The sequence below is a fragment of the Neoarius graeffei genome, chromosome 19 (genome assembly GCF_027579695.1).
Source record: "Neoarius graeffei isolate fNeoGra1 chromosome 19, fNeoGra1.pri, whole genome shotgun sequence".
NCBI classification, from domain to species: domain Eukaryota; kingdom Metazoa; phylum Chordata; class Actinopteri; order Siluriformes; family Ariidae; genus Neoarius; species Neoarius graeffei.
In genome coordinates this window covers 38,939,477-38,965,777 of record NC_083587.1, presented here as the reverse complement: position 1 = coordinate 38,965,777, position 26,301 = coordinate 38,939,477, and the positions used below count along the sequence as shown (strand labels likewise).

The window sequence follows — 26,301 nt, the reverse complement described above, 5'->3', positions numbered from 1 at the left end:
CCCGAACCTTCTTGCTGTGAGGCAACAGTGATAATCACTGCAACACCAAGCTCCACCTTGTTAATTTACTTTTTGGAACCCCCCCCCGAGGACCACACAATTGTTACCTGAGGACCACACAATTGTTATTGGGGCCATGACAAAGGAAACATAGAACTGAAGGAGGATGTGCTTTCTTTTTCACATGTATGTCTTTATCATGAGAAGTTCCTTTCTTTCTCCATACTCTTCTCTTCCCATCATTCTGGAACAAGCTGATCTTTGTCTGTATGATCTTTGGATGTTATTCCAGAACAGTCTTTTTTTTTTCTCACTTAGATTTTTATTTTTTGCAAACGAATCTAGTCTTCCTGCTTTTGAGGCTAACCAGTGGTTTACATCTTGTGGTGAAGCCCCTGTATTTGCTGTGTTGAAATCTCCTCGATTGTTGACTTTGACACTGATACGCATACCTCCTGTGTAAAACGGTATGGGAAGATTTGCAAATCATGGAAACCCTATATTTCATTGAAAATAGTACAAAGACAATATATCAAATGTTGAAACTGAGAAATTTTATTGTTTGCTGAAAAATATGTGCTCATTTTGAATTTGATGTCAGCAACACGTTTCAGAAAAGTTGGACAGAGGCAACAAAAGACTGAAAAAGTTGTATAATGCAAAAAAAAAAAAAACCCTCCAAACTAATTTGGTTACTTGGCAACAGCTCAGTAACATGATTAGGTATAAAAAGAGCATCCCAGAGAGGCGGAGTCTCTCAGAAGTAAAGATGGCGAGGGGTTCACCGCTCTGTGAAAGACTGCGTGGGCAAACAGTGCAACAATTTAAGAATAACGTTCCTCAATCTAAAATTGCAAAGAATTTGGGGCTTGCATCATAGCCCATATCGGAGAACGTCAATATGAAAAGGTTGCCTGAGAATAAGAATGTCTGGTGTGAACATATGAAAACATGGGAACATTGCCAATAAGGAAATTGATTTTCCTTGGAAGACTTGTGGCATTTCATGAAAAAGGGTTTTTCCGGACGTATGCGGGAGTATGCTGTGATGATAAAGATTATATAGATTGTTTAGATTTTTTTTATAGCCTAGCCCACATTGGAAAACGTCAAGAATGAAAAGGATGTGTGGGAATAGGACTGTGTGGTGTGCAGGGGCAGTGGAGCAAAAAGGAGGTATGCAGCATAGCGAGGCATGGAGGTGCACTACCGGTACTTTTTAAGATCTTATCTCAGTCATCAGCCATCTACACATGTATATCCAATGTATTTTTGATTTGTTTTTCAGGTTGGTTGGTTATATTTTATTTTTGTTGACATATTTTTATTCATATAAAGAAAGCTCTTTCAAAAATACAGCATATTCTTTTAAAGAGCTACACTGCTGTCTACATTCTCAGGGCTTAGAAAGGTGTAGGGGAGTTTCAGGCTCTTGTTGCGCTCCTTGATGCGACTTGACAACTTCTCCAGGGCCTCCTTAAATTCTTTAATATGCTTGCATGGAACCTCTTCATCAAACAGATCTTCTGGGAAATTTCCAAGAGGATACTGCAGAGAGTGATAAGAAAATAAGATGCTGATATGATGAACATGTTTAGAATTAGGCAACATGACACCTGTGAGGGTGAAGATGGCAAACAATGCCACCACAGGTGTAAGTCGTCCATATGTCATCGTCTGTGATATTTAGGCTATAACTGGGATGCATGCACACACGTGTGTGCTTGCGTGTGTGTGTGTTCCATTGATTAAACCTCCATCACATGCCATCATGACTCAAAGCAGGAAGTTATGGCATCCAAAAAAATTGGGGAAAATATAGTATGTATGACTTTGAACTGAACAAATGTTACATCGTTCAACATTGCTTATCCCACCTTTAATGCTGTATTTTTCCCCAAATCTGTTAAATATAAAGGTGGTCTTTAAACATGACTGTCAATGGGCAGCGCATACTCACGTTATCTGTTGACTTTGTGCTTAGCAATTTCAGAACAGCCATTCCATTGACCGTTGTGCTGACATTGGGCAGTGTCTCCATGATGGTTTCCTTAGTGGTCTGGCCTTTCTCTTTGGGTGGGGGCTTTCGGAGTGCAGTGGGAAAGTTGGGCATCCAGCCACCGTAGTCAAACTGGGGAAATATGACAAAAGAGTATCTTTCTATCTATAAATGGAAGGAACGTCTATCTGTGTGTTTGTTCCAAGCAACTCTCGAACCATTTGCACATGTCTTGCTAATGGCACGAGTGAGTACAGTGCCAAGTTTGGTGTTCTTTGGACAACAAATACAGTTATCGTCACAGTTTTTTCTGACCGATTAGGCACAACGTTTGGCTATTTTTGCAAAACTCTACACACAAATCACAAAACCTTTCACCCAATTAGCAAAACATCATAAATTACTTGCAAAAGCACTTTTTGCACTCTTTTTGCTGTTCACACTCTTTTCAAAATGGTATTTTTGTACACAACAGTACACACAACCCATAACATTATTAAGCACACAAAGCACCAACTGCACACTGACAGTCAAAATGGAAAACACATTTGGATTTTGCTTACTCTGTGTGCAGTGCATGTCAGTTTTCAGTATCTTATAACTTTGTAATACATGTAGCTTAGTATTTTTTTTTTTACAGTTTTCGTAGAGATTTTGATATTTGATCTCAACCTTTTCTACACTTTTTCACTTCATGGTCCTTGTCCCTTTCTACCTTATTTCTTCACCTCTTCCACTTCTCTAATTCTTATACCTCTTTCACTCTCCATCCAATATTGTCCAAAATTGTAATCCAGACAAATCCTTACCTGTCTTTTTTGCAGTACTAAAGGTCTGAATGTTGAATGAAGTAATTATCAAAAAGTGCTTTGGCATGTGTCAGTGTAGGAAGGTAATTCTCAGAATGGTCTGAGTAGAAGAGACAGAAGTGTATGTTTTTTGTAAGTGTGCTATAAAATTGCAAAATGAGTCTTATGCAGTGAGTTGTGTTTACAGTTTTGCAATAAGTGTGTTGTGTTTTACAGTTTAGCAAAAGTTGAGTTACAAAATTTCAAATTGAGTGTAAAGAGCTGATTGGGCTTTTAGTTTGGCAAACTTTGTTAATAGATTGGCTACAAGTGTTAATAGTTTCAGAAATCATACCAAAAGAATCACTGTTAGTGTTTAAGCATTCAGAAAAAAAAAAACTGTAAAAGAAGCACTTCTGCCGCTCTATCTGCTGCAGCCACTCCCCCTCTCACATACATTCTCCCAGTGCAGTGCATCAGTGTGCCAGCCATCGACGACTCCTGTGCTCAGTAGCTCATCATGTGTCAAACACACCTCTTACCGTTCAAAGGAATTACCATCTCACCTCAACATTGTAGCCTATAGTTTGAATTTCACAGATCTTGCAACAACATGCCAACACACGTGAGTAAAAAATACATTATGTTAAAAATAACTTGCAGCACAAACACGGCTGTTGCCTATGAGGTAACCTGGTACTGTAATAGACCAGCTCCTCGTAATACACTTTGTTTCGTACAGAGGGTCTGGACATTCAGGTATTGAGAAACGATTGCTTGCTGGCGGTGTTTATGTTTAAAAAGATTGGATCAGCCTTTGACTGATAGCCTGCCTTAACTGATAGCATTCCTGCTCTGCATTTACAACTCCTCCCTCTGTTCGCTGAATGGTCAAGTTAAAATGCCTCCTGAGACAACGAGCTCAAAGTTAAAATGCCTCCTGAGACAACGAGCTCAATGGGATCAAATCCAGATTAGCACTGTAGGGAGATGATAGTCAAGCGGAAGTGTGTAGGAAGGCATGGCCGGCTACCTATGAGGCATTAAATAATGCATGAAATAATTTTGCAATAGAACAACACAGGTATGCAGTGTGTCTTCAAACAGCACAGCACATTTGTTACCTGCAACCCAAACACGCGATTTCAACTCACACTAACTTCATTGAGACCGTCTTTGTAGCCGATCTTCAATAAACAAGTGGCGGTATGGTTTTCTTTTTTTAGCATTCTTTCAAAACATGGGGCAAATTGATTGACTCACAGATAGTTTTAAATATTACCTGTCCATTGTTGACAGCAGCATGTTGGGCAGATACCGTGAAGATCACCATGGTAATGAACTTGATGAGGGCACGCACTGTCTGAAAAGACTTAGGCATTCCTGAGAAATAAAGACATGCATATGAAACAAGTTCCTGTAAGATAAAGATGTGTTAATTCATGTAAAACATCAGGCCACAGTACTTACAGTACTTTGTTTGTAAGCAGTCATTACATTTATTTTATTTAAGTTTAGCTTTGACTACAATTCATCATGAAGCTGTTTCTTCCCATGTTGCAATTGTCAGGATCCTCTGTTAACTGTTTTTGTATTTCGTGTTTTTCTCCTTGTCTTGTAGTTTAGTGCATTTGTTTTGCCCTGTCTGTTTGTCTTATGTCACTTCCTGTTTTGATTGAGTCATTTCCTGTGTCTGCCATGTGCTCTTTGTTTATACCAGTCATGTGCTTATCCACTGTGTCCATGTCTCTGCCCCTCACCTGTGCCTTGTTTGATCATTACCTTGTTTCATCCTCACCTGTGTCTTGTTAACCTTGTTAGTCTTGTTAATTCGTATGTATTTAAACCCAGTCTTGTGTGCTGCTCCTTGCAGGATTATTTTGTCAGTTTTGTCTATGTGGCTTGTCTTGTTCGAGTCAGAGCCTTGTGCCTATGTTTTGTCTTTGCTGCTGTTCGGCTAATCATTGTTTCTAGTTGAATCTATTTCAAATGTAATTCCTGGATTGTCTGAGAAGTTTCCAGTGGTTCTGCATTAAAACTAAGTTTGCTCCTTGCTCTGAGTCTGCGCTTGGGTTCAACCCTGTCCTCGTGGCCACGGCCGAGACAGCAATTGCGTAAATCTTTTTATACCATTCTCTTAAAATCACAGTGCCATGTGATAGAAAATATACAAGACAGCCAACCGCTAATTTGCATGCTAACGTCGGTGTGTAAATAAATTTAAAATACAGTGGTGCTTGAAAGTTTGTGAACCCTTTAGAATTTTCTATATTTCTGCATAAATATGACCTAAAACATCATCAGATTTTCACACAAGTCCTTAAAGTAGATAAAGAGAACACAGTTAAAAAAATGAGACAAAAATATTATACTTGGTCATTTATTTATTGAGGAAAATTATCCAATATTACATATATGTGAGTTGCAAAAGTATGTGAACCTTTGCTTTCAGTATCTGGTGTGGCCCCCTTGTGCAGCAATAACTGCAACTAAGCATTTCCGGTAACTGTTGATCAGTCCTGCACACTGGCTTGGAGGAATTTTAGCCCATTCCTCTGTACAGAACAGCTTCAACTCTGGGATGTTGGTGGGTTTCCTCACATGAACTGCTCGCTTCAGGTCCTTCCACAACATTTCCATTGGATTAAGGTCAGGACTTTGACTTGGCCATTCCAAAACATTAACTTTACTCTTCTTTAACCATTCTTTGGTAGAACGACTTGTGTGCTTAGGGTCACTGTCTTGCTGCATGACCCACCTTCTCTTGAGATTCAGTTCATGGACAGATGTCCTGACATTTTCCTTTAGAATTCGCTGGTATAATTCAGAATTCATTGTTCCATCAATGATGACAAGCCGTCTTGGCCCAGATGCAGCAAAACATGCCCAAACCATGATACTCCCACCACCATGTTTCACAGATGGGATAAGGTTCTTATGCTGGAATGCAGTGTTTTCCTTTCTCCAAACATAACACTTCTCATTTAAACCAAAAAGTTCTATTTTGGTTTCATCCATCCACAAAACATTTTTCCAATAGCCTTCTGGTTTGTCCACGTGATCTTTAGCAAACTGCAGATGAGCAGCAATGTTCTTTTTGGAGAGCAGTGGCTTTCTCCTTGCAACCCTGCCATGCACACCATTGTTGTTCAGTGTTCTCCTGATGGTGGACTCATGAACATTAACATCAGCCAATGTAAGAGAGGCCTTCAGGTGCTTAGAAGTTACCCTGGGGTCCTTTGCGACCTTGCCAACTATTATACGCTTTGCTCTTGGAGTGATCTTTGTTGGTCAACCACTCCTGGAGAGGGTAACAATGGTCTTGAATTTCCTCTATTTGTACACAGTCTGTCTGACTGTGGATTGGTGGAGTCCAAACTCTTTAGAGATGGTTTTGTAACCTTTTCCAGCCCGATGAGCATCAACAACACTTTTTCTGAGGTCCTCAGAAATCTCCTTTGTTCGTGCCATGATACACTTCCACAAACATGTGTTGTGAAGATCAGACTTTGATAGATCCCTGTTCTTTAAATAAAACAGGGTGCCCGCTCACACCTGCTTGTCATCCCATTGATTGAAAACACCTGACTCTAATTTCACCTTCAAATTAACTGCTAATCCTAGAGGTTCACATACTTTTGCCACTCACAGATATGTAATATTGGATCATTTTCCTCAATAAATAAATGACCAAGTGTAATATTTTTGTCTCATTTTTTTAAACTGTGTTCTCTTTATCTACTTTTAGGACTTGTGTGAAAATCTGATGTTTTAGGTCATATTTATGCAGAAATATAGACATTTCTCAAGGATTCACAAACTTTCAAGCACCACTGTAAATACATACATACATACAGACAGACTGACTGATTGGCAGAAAGAACCAGTGTTTTTGATATTACATGTATTACTGTTCTGTTGCCATTTTTAAGTAATTTCTTATAGGCCTTTAAAGGACACTACCTGTGTTGCTTCTTTCCAGGAAACCATTGGTGAAAATCTCACTGATCCAGTTCTGCAGTTCTGTGTCCTTCTTCACGTCCTCATCAGATTTGTAGTAATGTTGCAAGACTCCTGCAACATACCTACAAATGGCCACGTCTTAATGCAGTGTATAAAATGTGAAATAAAGTGAATAAAATCTCTGTCTCTCTCTCTGTGTATTACAGTAAGCAGCAGTGTTCTGATTGGTAAACATACTTGTTGATGATGTTCCACAGTTGCATCCCATCGTCTCTGTAGTGGTAGTTGGGGACGTTCTTCAGGCCTCTCTCAGAGATGTTCTCAGGCAGACACAGGGAGCTGTAGGTCAGGGCTTTTGTTGCCCGCTTCAGTAAACTAACCAAGGCATCACCACCAATGCCTGAATACTAAGATTAAACAAATTACAAATTTTTGGACATAGTGCTAGTTGCCATTTCAAAAGTCACTGAATTACTTCTCCAGTCACTGTGTATAAACTTATTAGGGATTATAGGGGAGAGTAACTCTTGTTACTTCTGTCTGCTTGCTTTGTACATCTGGTATAAGTTATTGTTAGCTTTACAGGTAATAAGGGAAATACTCCAAATACAAATTACAATATGAAGAATTTCAAAGAAATCAGTTTTTCATAGAGCTATCAAAATCTGATTCCTTTGAAATTCTTCACAAAAATGCACAATAGTAACAACAACAATCAAGTGGTTTCATTTTGTGCCTTTCAAGATATCCAAGGTTTGACTGAGTTGGAGGGAGGGGTTTAGAGACCAAAGGCCTTGGTGAAAAGGTGTGCTTTTAGGTGTGTTATGCACAGGCCCAAAAAGGGCGATAACAGATGGAGAGGGGTAGCTTGCTCCACAGAGGGCACCAACATGGAAGCTCTCTCCCAATTTGGTGTGAGGGATGGTCAAATGGTCCTAATTGGAGGACCACAGGGGACTGTAGGTGAGAGGAGATTAGAAAGTTATTGAGATGGTGTAAATGATTTGTAGAGGAGCAGGACTTTGTAAGAAAGGTATAATTATCTTTCATAGCCTCATTCTCAGACAGGAATACTTTGCAGTTCTTATGTAGGAATACAGTACTTTTGACATGGAAACGGCATTAGGTTACAACTGCATTATATTGCTGTGATGCCTGCTCAGTAGCAGACTCAGCTTGGCCTCTTAAGGAAGCACCCCCACTGTCCACTTCAGAAAGCAAATCAAGACTTATGCTGTTTCCATACACATAAGTATGCTTGGGTGTAAATAGCATTGTATGCTACAGACACCCAGGTGCTTGTCTCTGCTATTCTATGCTATGTACACCTGGGTGTAAATAGCCACATTTACTATGCCGACCGTGACCGAGTGCAAACAGCATTTTTGACTATATACACCTGGGTGCAAATAGCATAGTATTACTGTATGTGCATTACTCTCAAAAAAGAATAATTGCAGTTCAAGATAATGAATGATAGTATTTAGAAATATAAATCAATATCAAACATCATTGCCATTGTATGTATGAGTTATACCTCTGCTATCTCCCTGCATGGAAACACACTGTATGTCATTCCTATTCAATAATTTAAGAAAAATATAAATCCTACTGATTCTGTAATAATTGCAGAAACATTTTTATGTGGGTCTATACCACTGTAATGACTCCATCGTCGGAAATCAGCCGGTCTCGTGCCAAGATGTTGATCTGGAGTGTGTAGCGAGTGTGGGGAATGAGGAGCTAAAAAAACAGAAAAGCAAACAAATATGTATAAAAAACATAACACATTTTGATACTAATGCCACTAGCAGGCAACCAAAGTCTCAAAAGTAATCATAAGAGGTGAATATTTTAGGCTGCGAATCAAACATGTTTGTCTTAGACACAAATCTGTTTTGGCTTTGCTGAAATGTAGGCCTAGTTCTCATTTTTGGCATTTCAACATTTCTGTTTAGATGGGAAGACATTGCAAGAAAAAAAATGTGACCACATTTTTCATTTGACCAAAGACTAGCAAATCCAAATGCACGTTACTCAATTTGTATAAGCTGTAAGAAGACATACTATAGAGCTCAGGAAGTGGTCGGGTGTTCCGTTTGTTTGGACACCATACTGTGAGGCCGGCTTACACCCTTGCCATTGAGAGTACAGAGAAAACGGTGGTTTGTTATTGGCCTCATTTTCATAACACGGAGCAAATTAACATCGGAAAATGGGGAAGTGGTCACAAGCCCTTTCCCCTCTACACTGTTGATGGCAAGAAATGGTGTTTGTGGCTACTTTCAGTACTTCACATCGTGTGTCACATCACAGCGTCACATCACAAAATGGCGGCAATTTTAGGTGGAGTGAGGTCAAGCGCCGGAGCTCTATAAATTATAATAACTACAGTGATGCAGCTTGAATAAAGCAGAGGGCTGTTTTAGTGATTGCTGTAGGATAGAGACTAAAGGACAAAAGGTAGACTAATAGCCAGTTTGAAAGTGTTAAAGGTACGTCTACCCATTTGTATGTCCCACAGCTGGGGACATGGATTATATACTGTATATACTGGGAAATTTATTTATTTATTTATTTATTTAAGTTGTTCTAACCAACTCAGGAACAACAATTTTAATGTGGAACCCATAACCAGAAATGTTAAAACACTATTTCTGTTCAGAATGAGCCAATTGGCAAATGTTGGAAACATTGGCAAAACATTCTGCCTTCAATTTTCTTTCTTTTAACATCCCTGGATGTCTGACAACTCAAATCATGCATGTTAGTCTAAATACCTTGAAGAGTGGGTGTACAGATGGGAGGTGTCGCAGGGTTGCCACGGTGAACACCTCGGCCAGCAGGTGAGTTCTGAGCAGGTGGAAGTCCACCTCGTGCACGCTAAACTCTGCGGCCCGCACAAAGATCTTAGCCAGCAGCCAGTCATGCTTGGAGTCGGTGGGCAGGAAGATGGGGTTGTCCGGTCCAGGGGTCTGCATTAACTGTGGAAAATAATAAACACATAAAAAGTGCAATGACACAGGGATCTGGGGCGCTTCTCTGATGAGGAGGCTAGCGGCTCACAATTATTGTGTGAAATTACCCACAAAACAGCCTAAAGTTCAAGTGGTTAAAATGATAGCTAATATTTTATGGAGTTGTTACCTGAATGGCGATGGGCAGCATCTTTCCATGATGATTGCAGTGCAGCAGCACCAGTGGAGCTGTGAGGTACTGCTGTTCATTGTCCACCACGTTTCCTATTAGTTTGTCCAGCATCTTGTAGTCGCACAGGAAGATGTTCCCTTTCTGGATGGTTGAAGGCAAACAAGTAATCAACTAATTAAGCAACACCTGCATGACAAATGTGATGTTTTGCCTTGATGTAATAAAGTGATGTACTGTTTTTCACTAGCCATCCAACACATGCACCAAAAACACATACCTTCATTTCGTGCTCCAAGGTGTTTCCATACAAGGAGTCTTTGACCATCTCCTTAGTAACAGGGAAGTTGTCTGGCAGCTTTGAGCATTGCTGGATCACCATGGGGTTGAGGCCATTCAGGAACTGGTAGGCAAAGAACTCATCCTCGTCCCAGTGATCTTTAACATATTCTGCAAAGCATAACTATGTCAGGACATATGCGAGGTATAGGCCTGTAGGTTTTGTTTGTTTGTTTCACTGCAGTAATTCATAACAGCTCTGTTTAAGAGAGAATACTCAAGGTTTCGCTTCTGAATCCACAAATGATTGGCTCCAGTTGGCTGATGCTTTCCCATGATTTTCTACAGTCAGCTAATCCTGTTATCTTAAGTTTAAGTAACCTAAACACACAGAATTGATACACAGTCCATTAATAATACAACTTAAATTAATTTATGTAGATCTCCACAATTAATTTAGCTTGAGGGATAGGATAAATCATGTAAAACAATGTTGTAAATATGGGTCATTCCATGTCAAATCTCTGAATGCTCCCGCTCAACAAATCTCAGATTTGCAGTAAGGGTTAGATGATTAATCGACATGTGACACGCGTCAATGACATGTCGATGGAGGTCACTGACATACGGAAGTGGCAAGTCAATGATCAGTGGCATTCGGAAGAAGATTAATCGACATGTGGCTTGTGCCAGTGGCATGTCGACAAAAAGTGGCATCTGCTGCGATCCACTAATCAGCGGACAGCATCCCTGTACCATACGGTGCTGTTTGAAAGGTAAGCCAATTGTAAATATAGCGAATTCTGGTTTATATATTGTGCTTTGCCGAAGTATGATAGTTTAGGCTAATGTTATTCAGATAGGATATTACATTTAACAAAATGATCTAACGTTGCAGTACGTCTCCTTCAGTTTGGAATGAAATCCCCTCATGTAACGTTAACGTTAGACTAGGAGTAGGCTACTGACAGTCTTTAGTAGCTTTTTAAAATGGATCACTGCTTTCAACTGTACGTTTTGCTTGAGATAAGGGAGTCTGTGTTCGCTAGGTAAGTAGCCTAAGTAACATTCGTTTTGACGCTTAATAGTTGGATTAATGTTATGCAGTGCTCGTAAGAATTACCAATATCGTACGTATGACCCATGTTTTCAGCGCAGTAGCCTAAGGCTAGCCTAGGCTACTGTTAGCTTGTTTTTTCAATTAATCATCTAACCCCCTCTCCAGATTTGGCTGAAAAAATTCCAGAAGGTTCACACACTTCCCAATAGGAAAAGTCCCAAATTTTAGCTCCCAACTCCTAATAGTTTTGGCATAAAAAATATTTTTGCAACTAACCTTGGACCAGTTTTGATGAGAGTTTTCTGGGGAGCCACTTAGAGATAGCTTTATCTCGAAAAGTATTTAAACTAGGTCTTTAAAAATTTAAAGGGTTAAAATCTGCCACCAGTACTTGTAGAATATGGACTTTTACACTTGTGTATTTGGTTTACACATTTTTAATGATTCAGGCCTAATTGCAAAGAAGGTCACATGCACCTCGAAAACCAACGACGACAGTGCCACTGCTTGATTAGCTCATCCTATAATGTTTAAGTTACATTCGTTTATGGCAATAGAGGGCTTATTGAAGAGGTTTGCTTGATATGTGCCTTTATTGGTACCACTCGTATCAACGCCTTTATAAATGAATAGCTTATATTAAAAAAGTGAAAACTACATAAATGATCTGTTCCAAGAAGAGGGGGAACTCTGTACCCCACGTCAAATGCCCACTACACCCATGATCGATACCAACAGTAATGTCTTCACTTTCTATTTTTGAGACATAATTTCTCACAGCACTGCTGCAGTTCCCTAGCCTGATGCATGAAACGCTTTCACATTGTGTCACTTTGTGCAAAGCGTCTGGAACCTATCCATTGGGATACGTGCTTCCTAGTGGGCAGATACTTTTTGCTTTAACCAATCGCTACTGCTTGGTTGTGACGTATGTTATGCGCTGGAATGCACCGCTTGAGTTCAACGTCATTGCTTTCAGCCCTCCCTCTGTTCGCCAGAGTCGGTGAAAACCTAAGCCTTTGGATAGATCCCTGACGCAGAGGTGTGGCTAAATGTGAAATTGAGCGGAAGCACTAGGCGACGCTAGCCTGGCTAGCATTACATTTACATGTATGCATTTAGCAGATGCTTTTATCCAAAGCGACTTACAAAAGGAGGATTAACAATCAAGCTACAACACAACTAAACACAAGTAAATACCTTACTAGGAGTGCGATTTGCTAACAAGAAATTGACAGGAGTTGAAAGTCCAAGAGTGTGATCTTGTACTGTAAGTGCATAGTTAGTGCATTCCAGGTAGTTGGAGGTTCTAGGACAAGAGGTACTTTTGGAAGAGCTGGGTCTTCAAGAATTTCTTGAAGGTGGAGAGAGTGTCTGTTGTTCTAGTCGTACTTGGAAGGACATTCCACCAGTGTGGAACAATAGATGAGAATAGCCTGGATTGACCTGTGCGAGGTGTTGGCCGTGCTAAACAACGATCCTTGGAGGAGCGGAGTGACTGGAGGTTAGCATATGGCTTTATGAGGGTATTAAGGTAGATTGGAGCAGATCCATCAATCACCCTGTAGGCCAACATTAGTGATTTGAATTTGATGCGAGCAGCTGGGGGTAGCCAGTGGAGCTCCATGAACAGCGGTGAGACATGTGCTCTTTTTGGCTGGTTGAAAACCAGGCGCGCAGCAGCATTCTGGATCATCTGTAGCGGTTTCACAGCACAGGCTGGAAGACCTGTTAGGAGGGCATTGCAATAGTCAAGGCGAGAAATAACCAAGGTCTGAACCAGGAGCTGGGTTGCATGTTGGGTTAGGTACGGCCTGATTTTCCTTATGTTGAATACAGAAAAGCGGCACGACCTGGCGACAGCAGCAACGTGATCAGCGAAGGTCAGTTGGTCATCAATCATTACACCCAGGTTTCTTGCAACCTTGGTGGGAGCAACAGATAGGGAGTCTATCTTAATGCTGATGTTGTGATGTATGGCTTGCTTGGCTGGGAGGACCAGCAGTTCAGTTTTGGAGAGGTTCAGTTGGAGGTGGTGTTCTTTCATCCATGCAGATATGTCAGAAAGACAGTCAGAGATCCATGTTGACACTGTGGAATTGCCAGGAGGAAAGGACAGATAGAGCTGGGTGTCGTCTGCATAGCAGTGATAGGAGAAGCCATGCGAGTGGATGACTGGACCCAACGACGTGGTATACATGGCAAAGAGGAGGGGCCCCAGCACCGAGCCTTGGGGCACCCCTGTGGTGAGGTGTTGTCATGCAGACGTTTGCCCTAGCCATGACACATTGAACGATCGTCCAGTGAGATAGGATTCAAACCAGGTCTATACTAGTAGCGCAAGATAATGATGATTTAGCTGGCGAAACATGGCAAGTGGTGAGAGGAAAGATGAAAATTCACCTAGAGCTACAACAGGCAAGCCTACTAGTTTTTACCTATGGAGCTCCCCCTAGAGTCGCCAATTAGCAACAACGGCGTAAATTCTCACGGAGTATTGAAATGGCCCTTTTGGCTAAATGGTGCCCTCTCTGGCAACCACAATTGAACTGAATGGCTTTGTGCTATTTGACATCACTTGTAGGCTTCGTTCTAATTCGCCCATCTTTTAGTGGCTATTTTTAAGTTCAAGATTTCCTCATGAAGGAGGGCACAACCATGACTCATGTTCATGATAGCTCTTTGGCCATGCACAACTTCTCCTAGTTCATCAAAGCCAAGGCAAAAATGGTTTTCCATTCTATGTCTCCTTTAACCATCAAAGTTACTATGAAGCTGATAAGTTTAACAGCGCCAAATGTTGCCTGGTCCACCTTGGATTCCATCCCCTCGTTCAATGAAAATTTATTCACATTTTCAAAATTTATTTTAGGCCTACATTTACATACCATGGTCAATGATGATTTTGACTATAAATATAACAACAAATTGAACTGAATTGAATATAAGATCACAATACATTTAATTTATACATTAATTCTGTGGTTCCACAATTCCAACAGTTTTGTGAGACTTTGCAAACAATGCCATGGAAAAAAAATCACTTCAGACTTACTGCTTTCCAGCCGTTAAGCCAAATTCTGTCTCCTTCGTGTAAGAGAACCGAAGTTCAGCTGGCAGAGCACGGGCAGAGTCAAAACTGATAATGCGGGGGATGCCCTGTGCGTACACATGCCATCTGTGGGAAGAATATGCAGACAGATTAAAGGGTATTTTAAGATACCGGTATAGATAAAGGATGTCATTTTTGTTCAGGCAACTGGCAATATGTATAAAGTCCCAGTGGCGTTGACAACCCACACAAACCTAAATATCTCCTGTCGATTTTCTAGCTGTCTCCTTCTTTCTTGATGGGTTGCTGGGTTGCTATCCTGGAACTTGAGCAAAGCTGAGATGGAAATGTACAAAGGACAACATTCAATGAAAAGTTCGATAATCTTGTTTTTTGTTTTGGTAATGTGACCTAAATCTTTTTATTATCAACAAAGAAAAACATATTATTATTATTATTATTATTATTATTACAGTATAAAGCAAAACTGTGCATTGATTTGTTGGCCAGAAATTCATCTGCAGTATGCAAAAAAGTGTGTGTGTGTCTGTGTTTGTGTGTACAAAATAATACTGTACATTTGCAAGAAAATATTGCTGGTGAATTTTCAAGTACACTAGTAAATGTGATGTGCAGCCACTAAGTCTATGCTTTACCTTTAGCTGGTCTTAAAACGAGCTTCTCGTTACAGCCCAACCAACGGTAACATGGAAACAAAATCTCATCCCCTTCAGGCGTTGTAATCAAGATCTTATCACAAAACCACTCGTTCTCAACACCCAAAAATGGCTTGGAGTAGAGTTTCACAAGTATGAGCTCCCCCAGAGATGCTTCACACTTTATCTTCATTATCTGTTCCTGTAAAGATATAAATGGTTTTTTGGGGAGGAGATTCTGTGTGTACTTACAGTATTTTTAGTTTTAAAAGAGGTGTGATGTGATTGTGTGACATGATCTCCACTCTGCCTGTCTGGTACACACTGTAAACCCCGACACGTTTGATGGACATAATGTTTAAGTGGAAACTTATTGCCACTAACATTTCAGTTTTTCAATTTAAAAATTTATGTACATTTTCCCCAAAATAAATACCTTTCAGACCAATTCAAATGTTTTGATTGTTACCTTAAAAGTTTTGAGTGTTCCCTACTCCCATGATCTTTTGCAATACACTGAAGCCATAAAAATGCAACTTTTAGCAATTGTGCTACTTTTTCATGTTTTTTACAATACTCATTCCACTGATATATCAACTTAATAAGGACATGTGCCCCTCTGTTGAGTTAAAACCACAATTTATAAACTGGATTCTCACCATAAGTAAGTAACAACTAATTTTGAATCAACTCAAAACATTTAAGTTCAAATAACTTAAATTGTAGCACAATAGAAAGGAGCTGATATCATAACCCATAATCCTTTGCTAAATTATATAGTGGCTAAACATCATGTAAAACCCTGTCCGGCTGAGTCAGGAAAAGGCTAAATGCACTGTTGCAATGAATAATGTATATTATAGTATTGTTTACAGTGTTAGTTTTGCAATTTTCCCACGTGATATACAACCCCGGGCGGCATGGTGGTGTTAGTTGTTAGCGTTATCACCTCACAGCAAGAAGGTCCGGGTTCGAGCCCCGTGGCCGGCGAGGGCCTTTCTGTGTGGAGTTTACATTTTCTCCACGTGTCCGCGTGGGTTTCCTCCGGGTGCTCCGGTTTTCCCCACAGTCCAAAGACATGCAGGTTAGGTTAACTGGTGACTCTAAATTGACCGTAGGTGTGAATGTGAGTGTGAATGGTTGTCTGTGTCTATGTGTCAGCCCTGTGATGACCTGGCGACTTGTCCAGGGTGTACCCCGCCTTTCGCCCGTAGTCAGCTGGGATAGGCTCCAGCTTGCCTGCGACCCTGTAGAACAGGATAAAGCGGCTACAGATAATGAGATGAGATGAGATGAGATATACAACCCCAATTCCAAAAAAGTTGGGACAAAGTACAAATTGTAAATAAAAATGGAATGCAATAATTTACAAATCTCAAAAACTGATATTGTATTCACAGTAGAACATAGACAACATATCAAATGTCGAAAGTGAGACATTTTGAAATTTCATGCCAAATATTGGCTCATTTGAAATTTCATGACAGCAACACATCTCAAAAAAGTTGGGATGGGGCAATAAGAGGCTGGAAAAGTTAAAGGTACAAAAAAGGAACAGCTGGAGAACCAAATCGCAGGGAAGGTAAGTGGCAGAATCACTGCACCTGATGTGAATTAACCTGTGTTTGTGTGTCTCCCCCAGTGACCGTGCCCTTTAAAAGGAGAGAGAGAGCAGAGAAAGGGAGCGCTCCCCAACCTGGACACTTGTGTGCATGCCTGTCTGACTGGGAGAGTGTTAAAGGGAAAGCTAAAATAAAGTTTTTTGTAACACTCAGTTCTGGCCTGCCGTTCTTCAATACCTTCAACAATCGTTACAGTGGTGCTGAAACCTGGGAGGGAGTACAGAAGAGAACAGCCCCATGGAGTCCTCCCCCTTCAAGGACCTGGTCCATGCCCTCGCCACGGCCCAACAGAGCCAGCACCAGGCACTGGTCGCCCTCCGGAAGGAGCAGGAACAACGGTTCGAAGCCCTGGTGCTGGCGCAGCAGGAAAATCGCCAGACATTCCGGCACCTCCTCGTGTCGGGGGGGTCCACCACCACCGCCGCGGACCCTCCCCACCTCACCCTAATGAAGTTGGGTCTGCAGGATGACCCCAAAGCCTTCCTCGCTCTTTTTGAGCAGGTAGCAGAGGCGTGGGGTTGGCCGGTGGAACAGTGTGTGGCGCGCCTCCTCCCCCTGCCAACGGGCGAGGTGCAGCTAGTCACGCTACAACTCCCCGCCGACAGCCGGCTGGTCTACACCGACTTCCACAGAGCCGTCCTCCAACGTATGGGGCGCACCCCGGATCAGCAATGGCAGCGCTTCCGCGTGCTGTGCCTGTAGGAGGTCGGCTGGCCGTTCGTGTTTGACCAGCAACTCCGGGACGCCTGCCGGCGGTGGCTGAGGGCCGACAACCGCGACGCCGAGGGAATTGTCAACCTGGTGGCGCTGGAGCAATTCATTGCCCGACTTCTGGAAGGAACAACGGAGTGGGTCCAGTGCCATCGCCCGGCGTCGCTGGATTAGGACATTGTGCTGGCAGAGAACCATATGGCAGCTGTTCCGACGGCAGGACAGCGTGTCTCCTCTTCTCCCCTCTTTTCTCTCTCTCTCTCTCTCTCTCTCTCTTATTGACCTGCACGCCAAACTCCACACACTCTCGCACCTAACCCAGGAGAATTTGCGGCAGGCCCAAGAACATCAAGTCCGTCTGTACGACAGGGGTACGTGCCTTAGGGAATTCACACCGGGAGATAAAGTACTCGTGGTGTTGCCCACGTCGAGCTCCAAATTGATCACCAGGTGGCAAGGAACCTTTGAGGTCACATGGCGAGTCGGGGACGTCGACTATGAGGTGAGGCGAATGGACAGGGGCGGGGCATTACAGTTTTACCACCTCAATCTGTTAAAACTTTGGAATGAGGAGGACCCCGTGGCGTTGATGTCGGTGGTTCCAGAGAAGGTGGAGCTGGGGCCGGAGGCTCAAAAGGGAAAACTGACATCGCCCACCGCTCCGGTCCCCTGTGGAGACCACCTCTCTCCGACCCAACTCACGGAGGTCGCCAAGTTGCAGACAGAATTTTCTGATGTGTTCTCACCCCTGCCCGGCCGCACCCATCTCATAGAACACCACACTGAGATGCCCCCGGGGGTAGTAGTGCGCAGCCGCCCTTACAGACTGCCTGAACACACAAAAAATGGTTCGGGAAGAACTCGAGGCCATGCTTGAAATGGGCATCGTCGAGGAGTCCCACAGTGACTGGAGCAGCCCGGTGGTCTTGGTTCCCAAGGCCGATGGGTCAGTCCGGTTCCGTGTGGACTATAGAAAAGTCAACGCAGTGTCTAAATTCGATGCATACCCGATGCCTCGTATTGACGAGTTGCTCGATCGACTAGGCACGGCTCGTTTTTATTCAACACTGGATTTGACAAAAGGATATTGGCAGATCCCCTTGACTCCACTATCCCGAGAGAAAATGGCCTTTTCCACACCGTTTGGCTTACACCATTTCGTCACACTTCCTTTTGGGCTGTTTGGGGCACCCGCTACATTCTAGTGGCTTATGCATAGGGTCCTCTGCCCCCACACCACCTATGTGGCCGCATACTTGGACAATATAATTATTTATAGTAATGACTGGCCGCGGCACTTAGACCACCTAAGGGCCATCCTTAGGTCGCTGAGGCAAGCGGGTCTCACAGCCAACCCAAAGAAGTGTGCAATTGGGCGGGTGGAAGTACGGTATCTGGGGTTCCACTTGGGCAATGGGCAGGTGCGTCCCCAAATCAATAATACAGCAGCGATTGCGGCCTGCCCGAGGCCCAAGACCAAAAAGGGGGTGAGACAGTTCCTGGGGCTGGTTGGCGACTATCATAGGTTTATACCTAATTATTTGGACGTCACCAGCCCGCTGACTGATCTCACTAAAAAGGGGCACCAGATCCAGTCCAGTGGACGGAGCAATGCCAGCGGGCTTTCTCTGAGGTAAAGGCTGCACTGTGTGGGGGGCCACTGTTACACTCCCCTGACTTTTCTCTCCCCTTTGTTTTGTAGACGGACACGTCGGACAGAGGGCTGTGGGCTGTTCTGTCCCAGGAGGTGGAGGGGGAGGACCGTCCAGTGCTGTACATCAGCTGGAAGCTGCCAGTGCGCGAGGGCAGGTATAGCACAATAGAAAAGGAATGCCTCGCCATCAAGTGGGCGTTCCTCGCCCTCCGCTACTACCTGCTGGGGCACCCTTTCACCCTCTGTTCGGACCACGCGCCCCTGCAGTGGCTCCACCGCATGAAGGATGCCAACGCGTGGATCACCCGTTGATATCTGGCACTCAAGCCGTTTAAGTTTGAGGTGGTCCACAGGCCGGGGGCGCAGATGGTTGTGGCGGATTTTCTCTCCCGTGGGGGGGGGAGTCAGCTGCAGGCCGGACAGCTCTCCGGCCTGAGTCGGGCGGTGGGGGTATGTGGCAGTGGGGGCATGGTCAAGCATCGGTCTGTGAATGGAGGGCGGAGTCAGGGAAGGTAAGTGGCAGAATCACTGCACCTGACGTGAATTAACCTGTGTTTGTGTGTCTCCCCCAGTGACCGCGCCCTTTTAAAGGAGAGAGAGAGCAGAGAAAGGGAGCGCTCCCCAACCTGGACACTTGTGTGCGTGTGTGTCTGACTGGGAGAGTGTGAAAGAGAAAGCTGAAAAGCTAAAATAAAGTTTTTTGTAACACTCAGTTCTGGCCTGCCGTGCTTCTGTGCTCCACCCGCCTTCAACAATCGTTACAGACATCAATTAAAATATTTGAGTAGCTGACTAGCACTCAAATTTAAAAATCATTAGCTCAGATTTATTGAGTATAAAGTACTTAAAATTTTCCAAAAACTTGAAATATCTAAAGTTTAAAACTTCAGAAAAAAATGAAATGTTAGTGGTAATCAGTTTCCACTAATATTTTGAGTTCACTGAGCAGTTGGGGTTTACAGTGCAGATAAACACTGAATGAAACAAACTAACAAAACTATACCATGTTGTGTGGTACATGTTGTTCCCACATTAAATACAATGCAAAGTAACTGAAGAATGTTGGGTTGCATTCAGGTAACTTTGAATCAGTCAGAATCCCTCAGAGCTCCTATACAATGAAACTAACTTAGAATCAAAAGATTTATATGAATGCAATTTCTTTGTTCACAATACAACACACCTGTTGTCTTTATGTCTGTAGAGCTTTTTAAAAAAATACATTTCATGTAAGCACATTTAGTGCAATCCAGTGTTGAAAAAAAATATTACATCAACCATAGTGAACATCTGTAGGCTACCAATTAGCCTCCTCAGCTCTTGCTGCCATATGTGTGCACTTACTGATCCTTGCGAAAAGCCAGAGAAGAATCCTGTATCCAAATCCGTTTCATCACTCTCCTTCTGGGGACCGTGTAATTTGATGGAGATGTAGCTTGTTGTGCCAGCCAAGGCTCTCTTCCCTGTGTATACCGTCACTGTGTAGATCACCATCGTTATTCTGTACAGTGGGAGAAGGAGAGTTTGTGAGTGAATGAGTGAGTGAGCGTGTGAATACGTGAGTAGAGTGAGTGAGTGAGTGAGCGAGCGTGCGAATATGTGAGTAGAGTGATTCAATAAGCGTGTGAATTCATAAGTAAGTGTATGAGTGAGTGAATATACTAGTGCATCTCAAAAAATTTGAATATTGTGAAAAAGTTCAATATTTTCCATCAGTTATTTAAGAAAGTGAAAATGTTATATATTATAGACTTATTACACATAAACAGGGGCGGACTTACCATTAGGCAAACCAAGGCGGTTGCCTAGGGCCCCCAAAATTTGGGGGCCCCTAACGGTCAGCCCCGTCACGGTAAACACCAAACAATATATATGTAATCTTAATTTGTCTCTGATATTAAGTAGTCAACGATATAAATGGAAAAACACACCAAAATAGCATCAGAATATCGAATTCATGTGTATATAGTATTTGTCCCAGCACCCCCGGTTGTTTTACATTGGACTAGTCCATGATCTGATGACTTAGACAGGTGCGCGACGGAAATTCAAACCAAAGCAGCGGGAACCGTAAACAAGACGAAGCGCAGTTATGAGAGTGTTTGCGCTAAACGGAAAAAAGGGCACAAAGCAAAAAGAATGCAGCTGCACTTCTGCAACTAACTACCTTTTTCAAATCGCCTGAGTCTGCTACAGCCTCAACCTCCGCTGTTGAGGAATGTGTTCGTGTGGAGGAGGTAGACTTTCAAGTAGGACTTTCTTTCTCATATGATTATGATGAACAATGGACATTTGGAGATTAAGGACTTTTCAGTAATGTACTGGCTGCAACCTTTAAAAACTCATACCTCTCTCTCACACACACACACACACACACACACAAACTCTCTCTCACACACACACACACACACACACTCACACCCACCCACCTACACCCCATTATGGAATAGAAGATAGATAGAATGCCTTTATTGTCACTATACACATGTACAATGAGATTAAAGCATCTCCAATAACAGTGCAAACAGCGTGTAGAGAGAGAGAGAGGGGAAGGGGGAAAAAGAAAAAAAAATTTAATTAATTAAATAAATAAAAAATTAGTACAATAAAAAGGGGGGGGGGGGGGGTAAGGTGCACAGTCCTGAGGTGTACAGTGGTGCTTGAAAGTTTGTGAACCCTTTAGAATTTTCTATATTTCTGCATAAATATGACCTAAAACATCATCATATTTTCACACAAATCCTAAAAGTAGATAAAGAGAACCCAGTTAAACAAATGAGACAAAAAATATTATACTTGGTCATTTATTTATTGAGGAAAATGATCCAATATTACATATCTGTGAGTGGCAAAAGTATGTGAACCTTTGCTTTCAGTATCTGGTGTGACCCCCTTGTGCAGCAATAACTGCAACTAAACGTTTCCGGTAACTGTTGATCAGTCCTGCACACCGGCTTGGAGGAATTTTAGCCCATTCCTCCGTACAGAACAGCTTCAACTCTGGGATGTTGGTGGGTTTCCTCACATGAACTGCTCACTTCAGGTCCTTCCACAACATTTCGATTGGATTAAGGTCAGGACTTTTACTTGGCCATTCCAAAACATTAACTTTATTCTTCTTTAATTATTCTTTGGTAGAGCGACTTGTGTGCTTAGGGTCGTTGTCTTGCTGCATGACCCACCTTCTCTTGAGATTCAGTTCATGGACAGATGTCCTGACATTTTCCTTTAGAATTTGCTGGTATAATTCAGAATTCATTGTTCCATCAATGATGGTAAGCCGTCCTGGCCCAGATACAGCAAAACAGGCCCAAACCATGATACTACTACCACCATGTTTCACAGATGGGATAAGGTTCTTATGCTGGAATGCAGTGTTTTCCTTTCTCCAAACATAACGCTTCTCATTTAAACCAAAAACTTCTATTTTGGTCTCATCCGTCCACAAAACATTTTTCCAATAGCCTTCTGGCTTGTCCACATGATCTTTAGCAAACTGCAGACGAGCAGCAATGTTCTTTTTGGAGAGCAGTGGCTTTCTCCTTGCAACCCTGCCATGCACACCATTGTTGTTCAGTGTTCTCCTGATGGTGGACTCATGAACATTAACATTAGCCAATGTGAGAGAGGCCTTCAGTTGCTTAGAAGTTACCCTGGGGTCCTTTGTGACCTTGCTGACTATTACACGCCTTGCTCTTGGAGTGATCTTTGTTGGTCGACTACTCCTGGAGAGGGTAACAATGGTCTTGAATTTCCTCCATTTGTACACAATCTTTTTGACTGTGGATTGGTGGAGTCCAAATTCTTTAGAGATGGTTTTGTAACCTTTTCCAGTCTGATGAGCATCAACAACGCTTTTTCTGAGGTCCTCAGAAATCTCTTTTGTTCGTGCCATGATACACTTCCACAAACATGTGTTGTGAAGATCAGACTTTGATAGATCCCTGTTCTTTAAATAAAACAGGGTGCCCACTCACACCTGATTGTCATCCCATTGATTGAAAACACCTGACTCTAATTTCACCTTCAAATTAACTGCTAATCCTAGAGGTTCACATACTTTTGCCACTCACAGATATGTAATATTGGATCATTTTCCTCAATAAATAAATGACCAAGTATAATATTTTTGTCTCATTTATTTAACTGGGTTCTCTTTATCTACTTTTAGGACTTGTGTGAAAATCTGATGATGTTTTAGGTCATATTTATGCAGAAATATAGAAAATTCTAAAGGGTTCACAAACTTTCAAGCACCACTGTATGTGCTGTGTGTAAGGTGCACAGTCCTGAGGTGTATGTGCTGTGTGTAAGGTGCGCAGTCCTGAGGTGTATGTGCTGTGTGTAAGGTGCGCAGTCCTGAGGTGTATGTGCTGTGTGTAAGGTGCGCAGTCCTGAGGTGTATGTGCTGTGTGTAAGGTGCGCAGTCCTGAGGTGTATGTGTTGCATTTCACATTATGGAGTGAGGTATTGCACAGAGAGAGTCACCTTATAAAGTACTGCACATTATAAATTAGTAAATAGTAAAGTAAATAAACTATAATGTCAGAGCATATCTGAGTTCAGGGCGGTTATGGCTTTTGGAAAGAAGCTGTTTTTTAATCGATTTGTCTTTGTCCTGATGCACCTGTAGTGCCTCCCTGAGGGCAACAGGTCGAACAGATCAAAGCCAGAACAATGGAATTTTGAAGATTAAGGACATTTCAATAATGTACTGGCTGCATCCTTTACAAACTCACAATCCCTCTGTATCTGTCTCTCAACCACTGTATTGCCTGTCATTAAATGGCTCCCTCCCTCTCTCCCTCTCTCTCACACACACAAACTCTCTCTCTCTCGTACATTTATCTTGGCATCAGTCTTATCCCATTGAAATGTAGAGGTTTCGATAGAGTAATATCCATTTGTGTTGTAGTTCTGATAACAGTAAGATCATTTTGTCTCTCTGGTAATGTGTATCTGGTAATATGGATCCATTTGTGTTCTACTTCTGATAAGAATAAGATCATTTTATATCTGGTAATATGTATCTGTGGAGTAAAAATAATAATTGGATTTCAGATATCCTTGTTTTATTAAAATATGGAAATTGACTCTCTTAAACTTGTCTCTCTGTCTACTGTCTCTTCTTCTGTTGTTTGCCTTGTCGCTCTCTCTCTTTCTGGTTAGATCTGAGCAATAAACACTGTCAGAATTTTGGCAAATGCTGGAGTAATCTCAAACCTGTTTCACTGTGGAGCTTATTTGGGGCACATTGTTATTGGCAGTTTGCTATCTTTTTTTTTTCTGAATTTACAGCAAGGAGATAAGGCATGTGCCAAGTAGGGATGACCATTATTCTGTATGTGTGTTTCAAGACTGACTTTTGAGGGCCCCATGTCTGTATTTCGCCTAGGGCCCCAAAATGGCTAGAACCGCCCCTGCACATAACCTAAAATGTTTCAAGCATTTTTCTATTTTAATTTTAATCAGTATGGCATACAGTACAAAAACATAAAAAAACCCATCTCAAAATATTAGAATATTTCATTTCGAGTTTGAGTAAAACAGTATGAACACAGTGTATCTCTCGGTCTAGTTCAGTACACACAACCACAATCATGGGGAAGACTGCTGACTTAACTGTTGTCCAGAAGATGATCACTGATGCCCTCCACAAGGAGGGTAAGCCACGAAAGGTCATTGCTGAAAAGGGTGGCTGGAAAAGGTGCACAAGCAACAGGGATGGCCGCAGTCTTGAGAGGATTGTCAAGAAAAGTTGATTCAAGAACTTGGGAGAGCTTCACAAGGAGTGGACTGAGGCTGGTGTCAGTCTATCAAGACCCATCACGAAGAGACATCTTCAAGAAAGGGGATACAACTTTTGCATTCCTAATATCAAGCTACTCCTGAGCCAGAAACAATTTCAGAAGTGTCTTATCTGGGCTAAGGAGAGAAAGAAATGGACTGTTGCTCAGTGGTCCAAAGTCCTCTTTTCAGATGAAAGTACATTTTGCATTTAATTTGGAAATCATGGTTCTAGAGTCTGGAGGAAGAGTGGAGAGGCACAGAATCCAAGGTGTTTGAAGCCCAGTGTGAAGTTTCCACAGTCTGTGATGATTTGGGGTGCCATGTCATCTGCTGGTGTTGGTCCACTGTATTTTATCAAGTCCAAAGTCAACACAGCCATCTACCAGGAGATTTTAGAGCACTTTGTGCTTCCATCTGCTGATGAGCTTTTTGGAGATGCTGATTTTCTTTTCCAGCAGGACTTAGCACCTACCCACAGTGCCAAAACTACTACCAAATGGTTTGCTGACCATGATATTACTGTGTTTGATTGGCCAGCCAACTTGCCTGACTTGAACCCCATAGAGAATCTATGGGGTATTGTCAAGAGGAAGATGAGAAACACCCGACCCAAAAATACAGATACGCTGAAGGCCACTATCAAAGTAACCTGGGCTTCAATAACACCTCAGCATTGCCACAGACCGATCACCTCCATGCCACACCGCATTGATGCAGTAATTCATGGTAAAGGAGCCCCAACCAAGTACTGAGTGTATAAATGAATATACTTTTCAGAAGTTGGACATTTCTGTATTGTAAATCCTTTTTTTGATTGATCTTAGGGAATATTCTAATAATTTGAGATACTGGATTTCTGATTTTCATGAGCTATAAGCCATAATCATCAAAATTAAAACAAAAAAGGCTTTAAATATTTCACTTTACATGTAATGAATATAGAATATATGAAAGTTTACCTTTTTGAATTAAATTATGAAAAAAAGGAACTTTTTTCATGGTATTCTAATTTTTTGAGATGCACTAGTAAGTGACTGATAGTGAGAGAGTGAATGTAAGAAAATCAGTGAGCGAATATGTGAGTGAGTGTCTGAATGAGTGAATAAGTGAGTGAATATACAAGTGAGTGAGTGACTATGTGAATGACCTAAGAGAAAGAGAGAGAATGAGTGAGTGAGATGATTAGGGATTGAGAAAAGGAGGAAGACCATGAGACAAGTAGAGTTTTCATAGTGATTTGATTTCTGTTGAAATTCTTTGTAATGGTGGAAGGTCTGAGTAATGAATGATAAAACTTCATACTGTCAAGGCCAAATGAATAGTATTAGTATTTGCAGTAGTAGTAGTAGTAGTGTTATAGTAGTGTTAGTAGTAGTATTGTTAGTAGTAACAGTAGTAGTGGTAGTAGCATTAGTTACTACTGAAAAAAATATGAAAAAGATCAGCTACTAATGCTTACCAGAATATTTTCGATGTTTTCTGAAGTCTTACTGTTGATCAGACTAGTGTTCTCAATGGCTACGAGCAGGACTCAGAAGACAGACAAGGAGAGACTGAGTGGCCTTGCTTTTAAACTACAG

The 26,301-nt window shown here is 42.0% G+C and overlaps 1 protein-coding gene and 1 long non-coding RNA gene across 13 annotated transcripts in view; one reads left to right on the top strand and one right to left on the bottom strand.

Moving 5' to 3' along the window:
• Nucleotides 1-532: 532 nt before the first annotated feature.
• LOC132867254 (polyunsaturated fatty acid lipoxygenase ALOX15B-like) lies at nucleotides 533-26,291 on the bottom strand. The gene is made up of 15 exons (XM_060900052.1): nucleotides 26,181-26,291; nucleotides 20,276-20,432; nucleotides 14,945-15,146; nucleotides 14,543-14,624; nucleotides 14,292-14,414; nucleotides 10,454-10,557; nucleotides 10,178-10,347; nucleotides 9,898-10,041; nucleotides 9,531-9,734; nucleotides 8,407-8,493; nucleotides 6,988-7,157; nucleotides 6,751-6,872; nucleotides 4,070-4,170; nucleotides 1,961-2,131; nucleotides 533-1,548 (listed from the first exon to the last, which is right to left on the bottom strand). Exons 2-15 carry the CDS (start codon nucleotides 20,423-20,425, stop codon nucleotides 1,369-1,371), a joined length of 2,010 nt encoding a protein of 669 aa, XP_060756035.1. The 5' UTR covers nucleotides 20,426-20,432; nucleotides 26,181-26,291; the 3' UTR covers nucleotides 533-1,368.
• LOC132867255 (uncharacterized) overlaps nucleotides 20,972-26,301 on the top strand; it is a 30,217-nt gene continuing 24,887 nt past the window's right edge. For 9 of the 12 annotated variants that reach the window (XR_009650724.1, XR_009650722.1, XR_009650721.1 and 6 more), the window contains exon 1: nucleotides 20,972-21,180. This is a non-coding gene — a long non-coding RNA (uncharacterized LOC132867255). Of the gene's footprint in view, nucleotides 21,181-26,044 lie in introns of those variants that run through there. The other 3 variants (XR_009650713.1, XR_009650719.1, XR_009650720.1) reach the window with 2 other exon arrangements.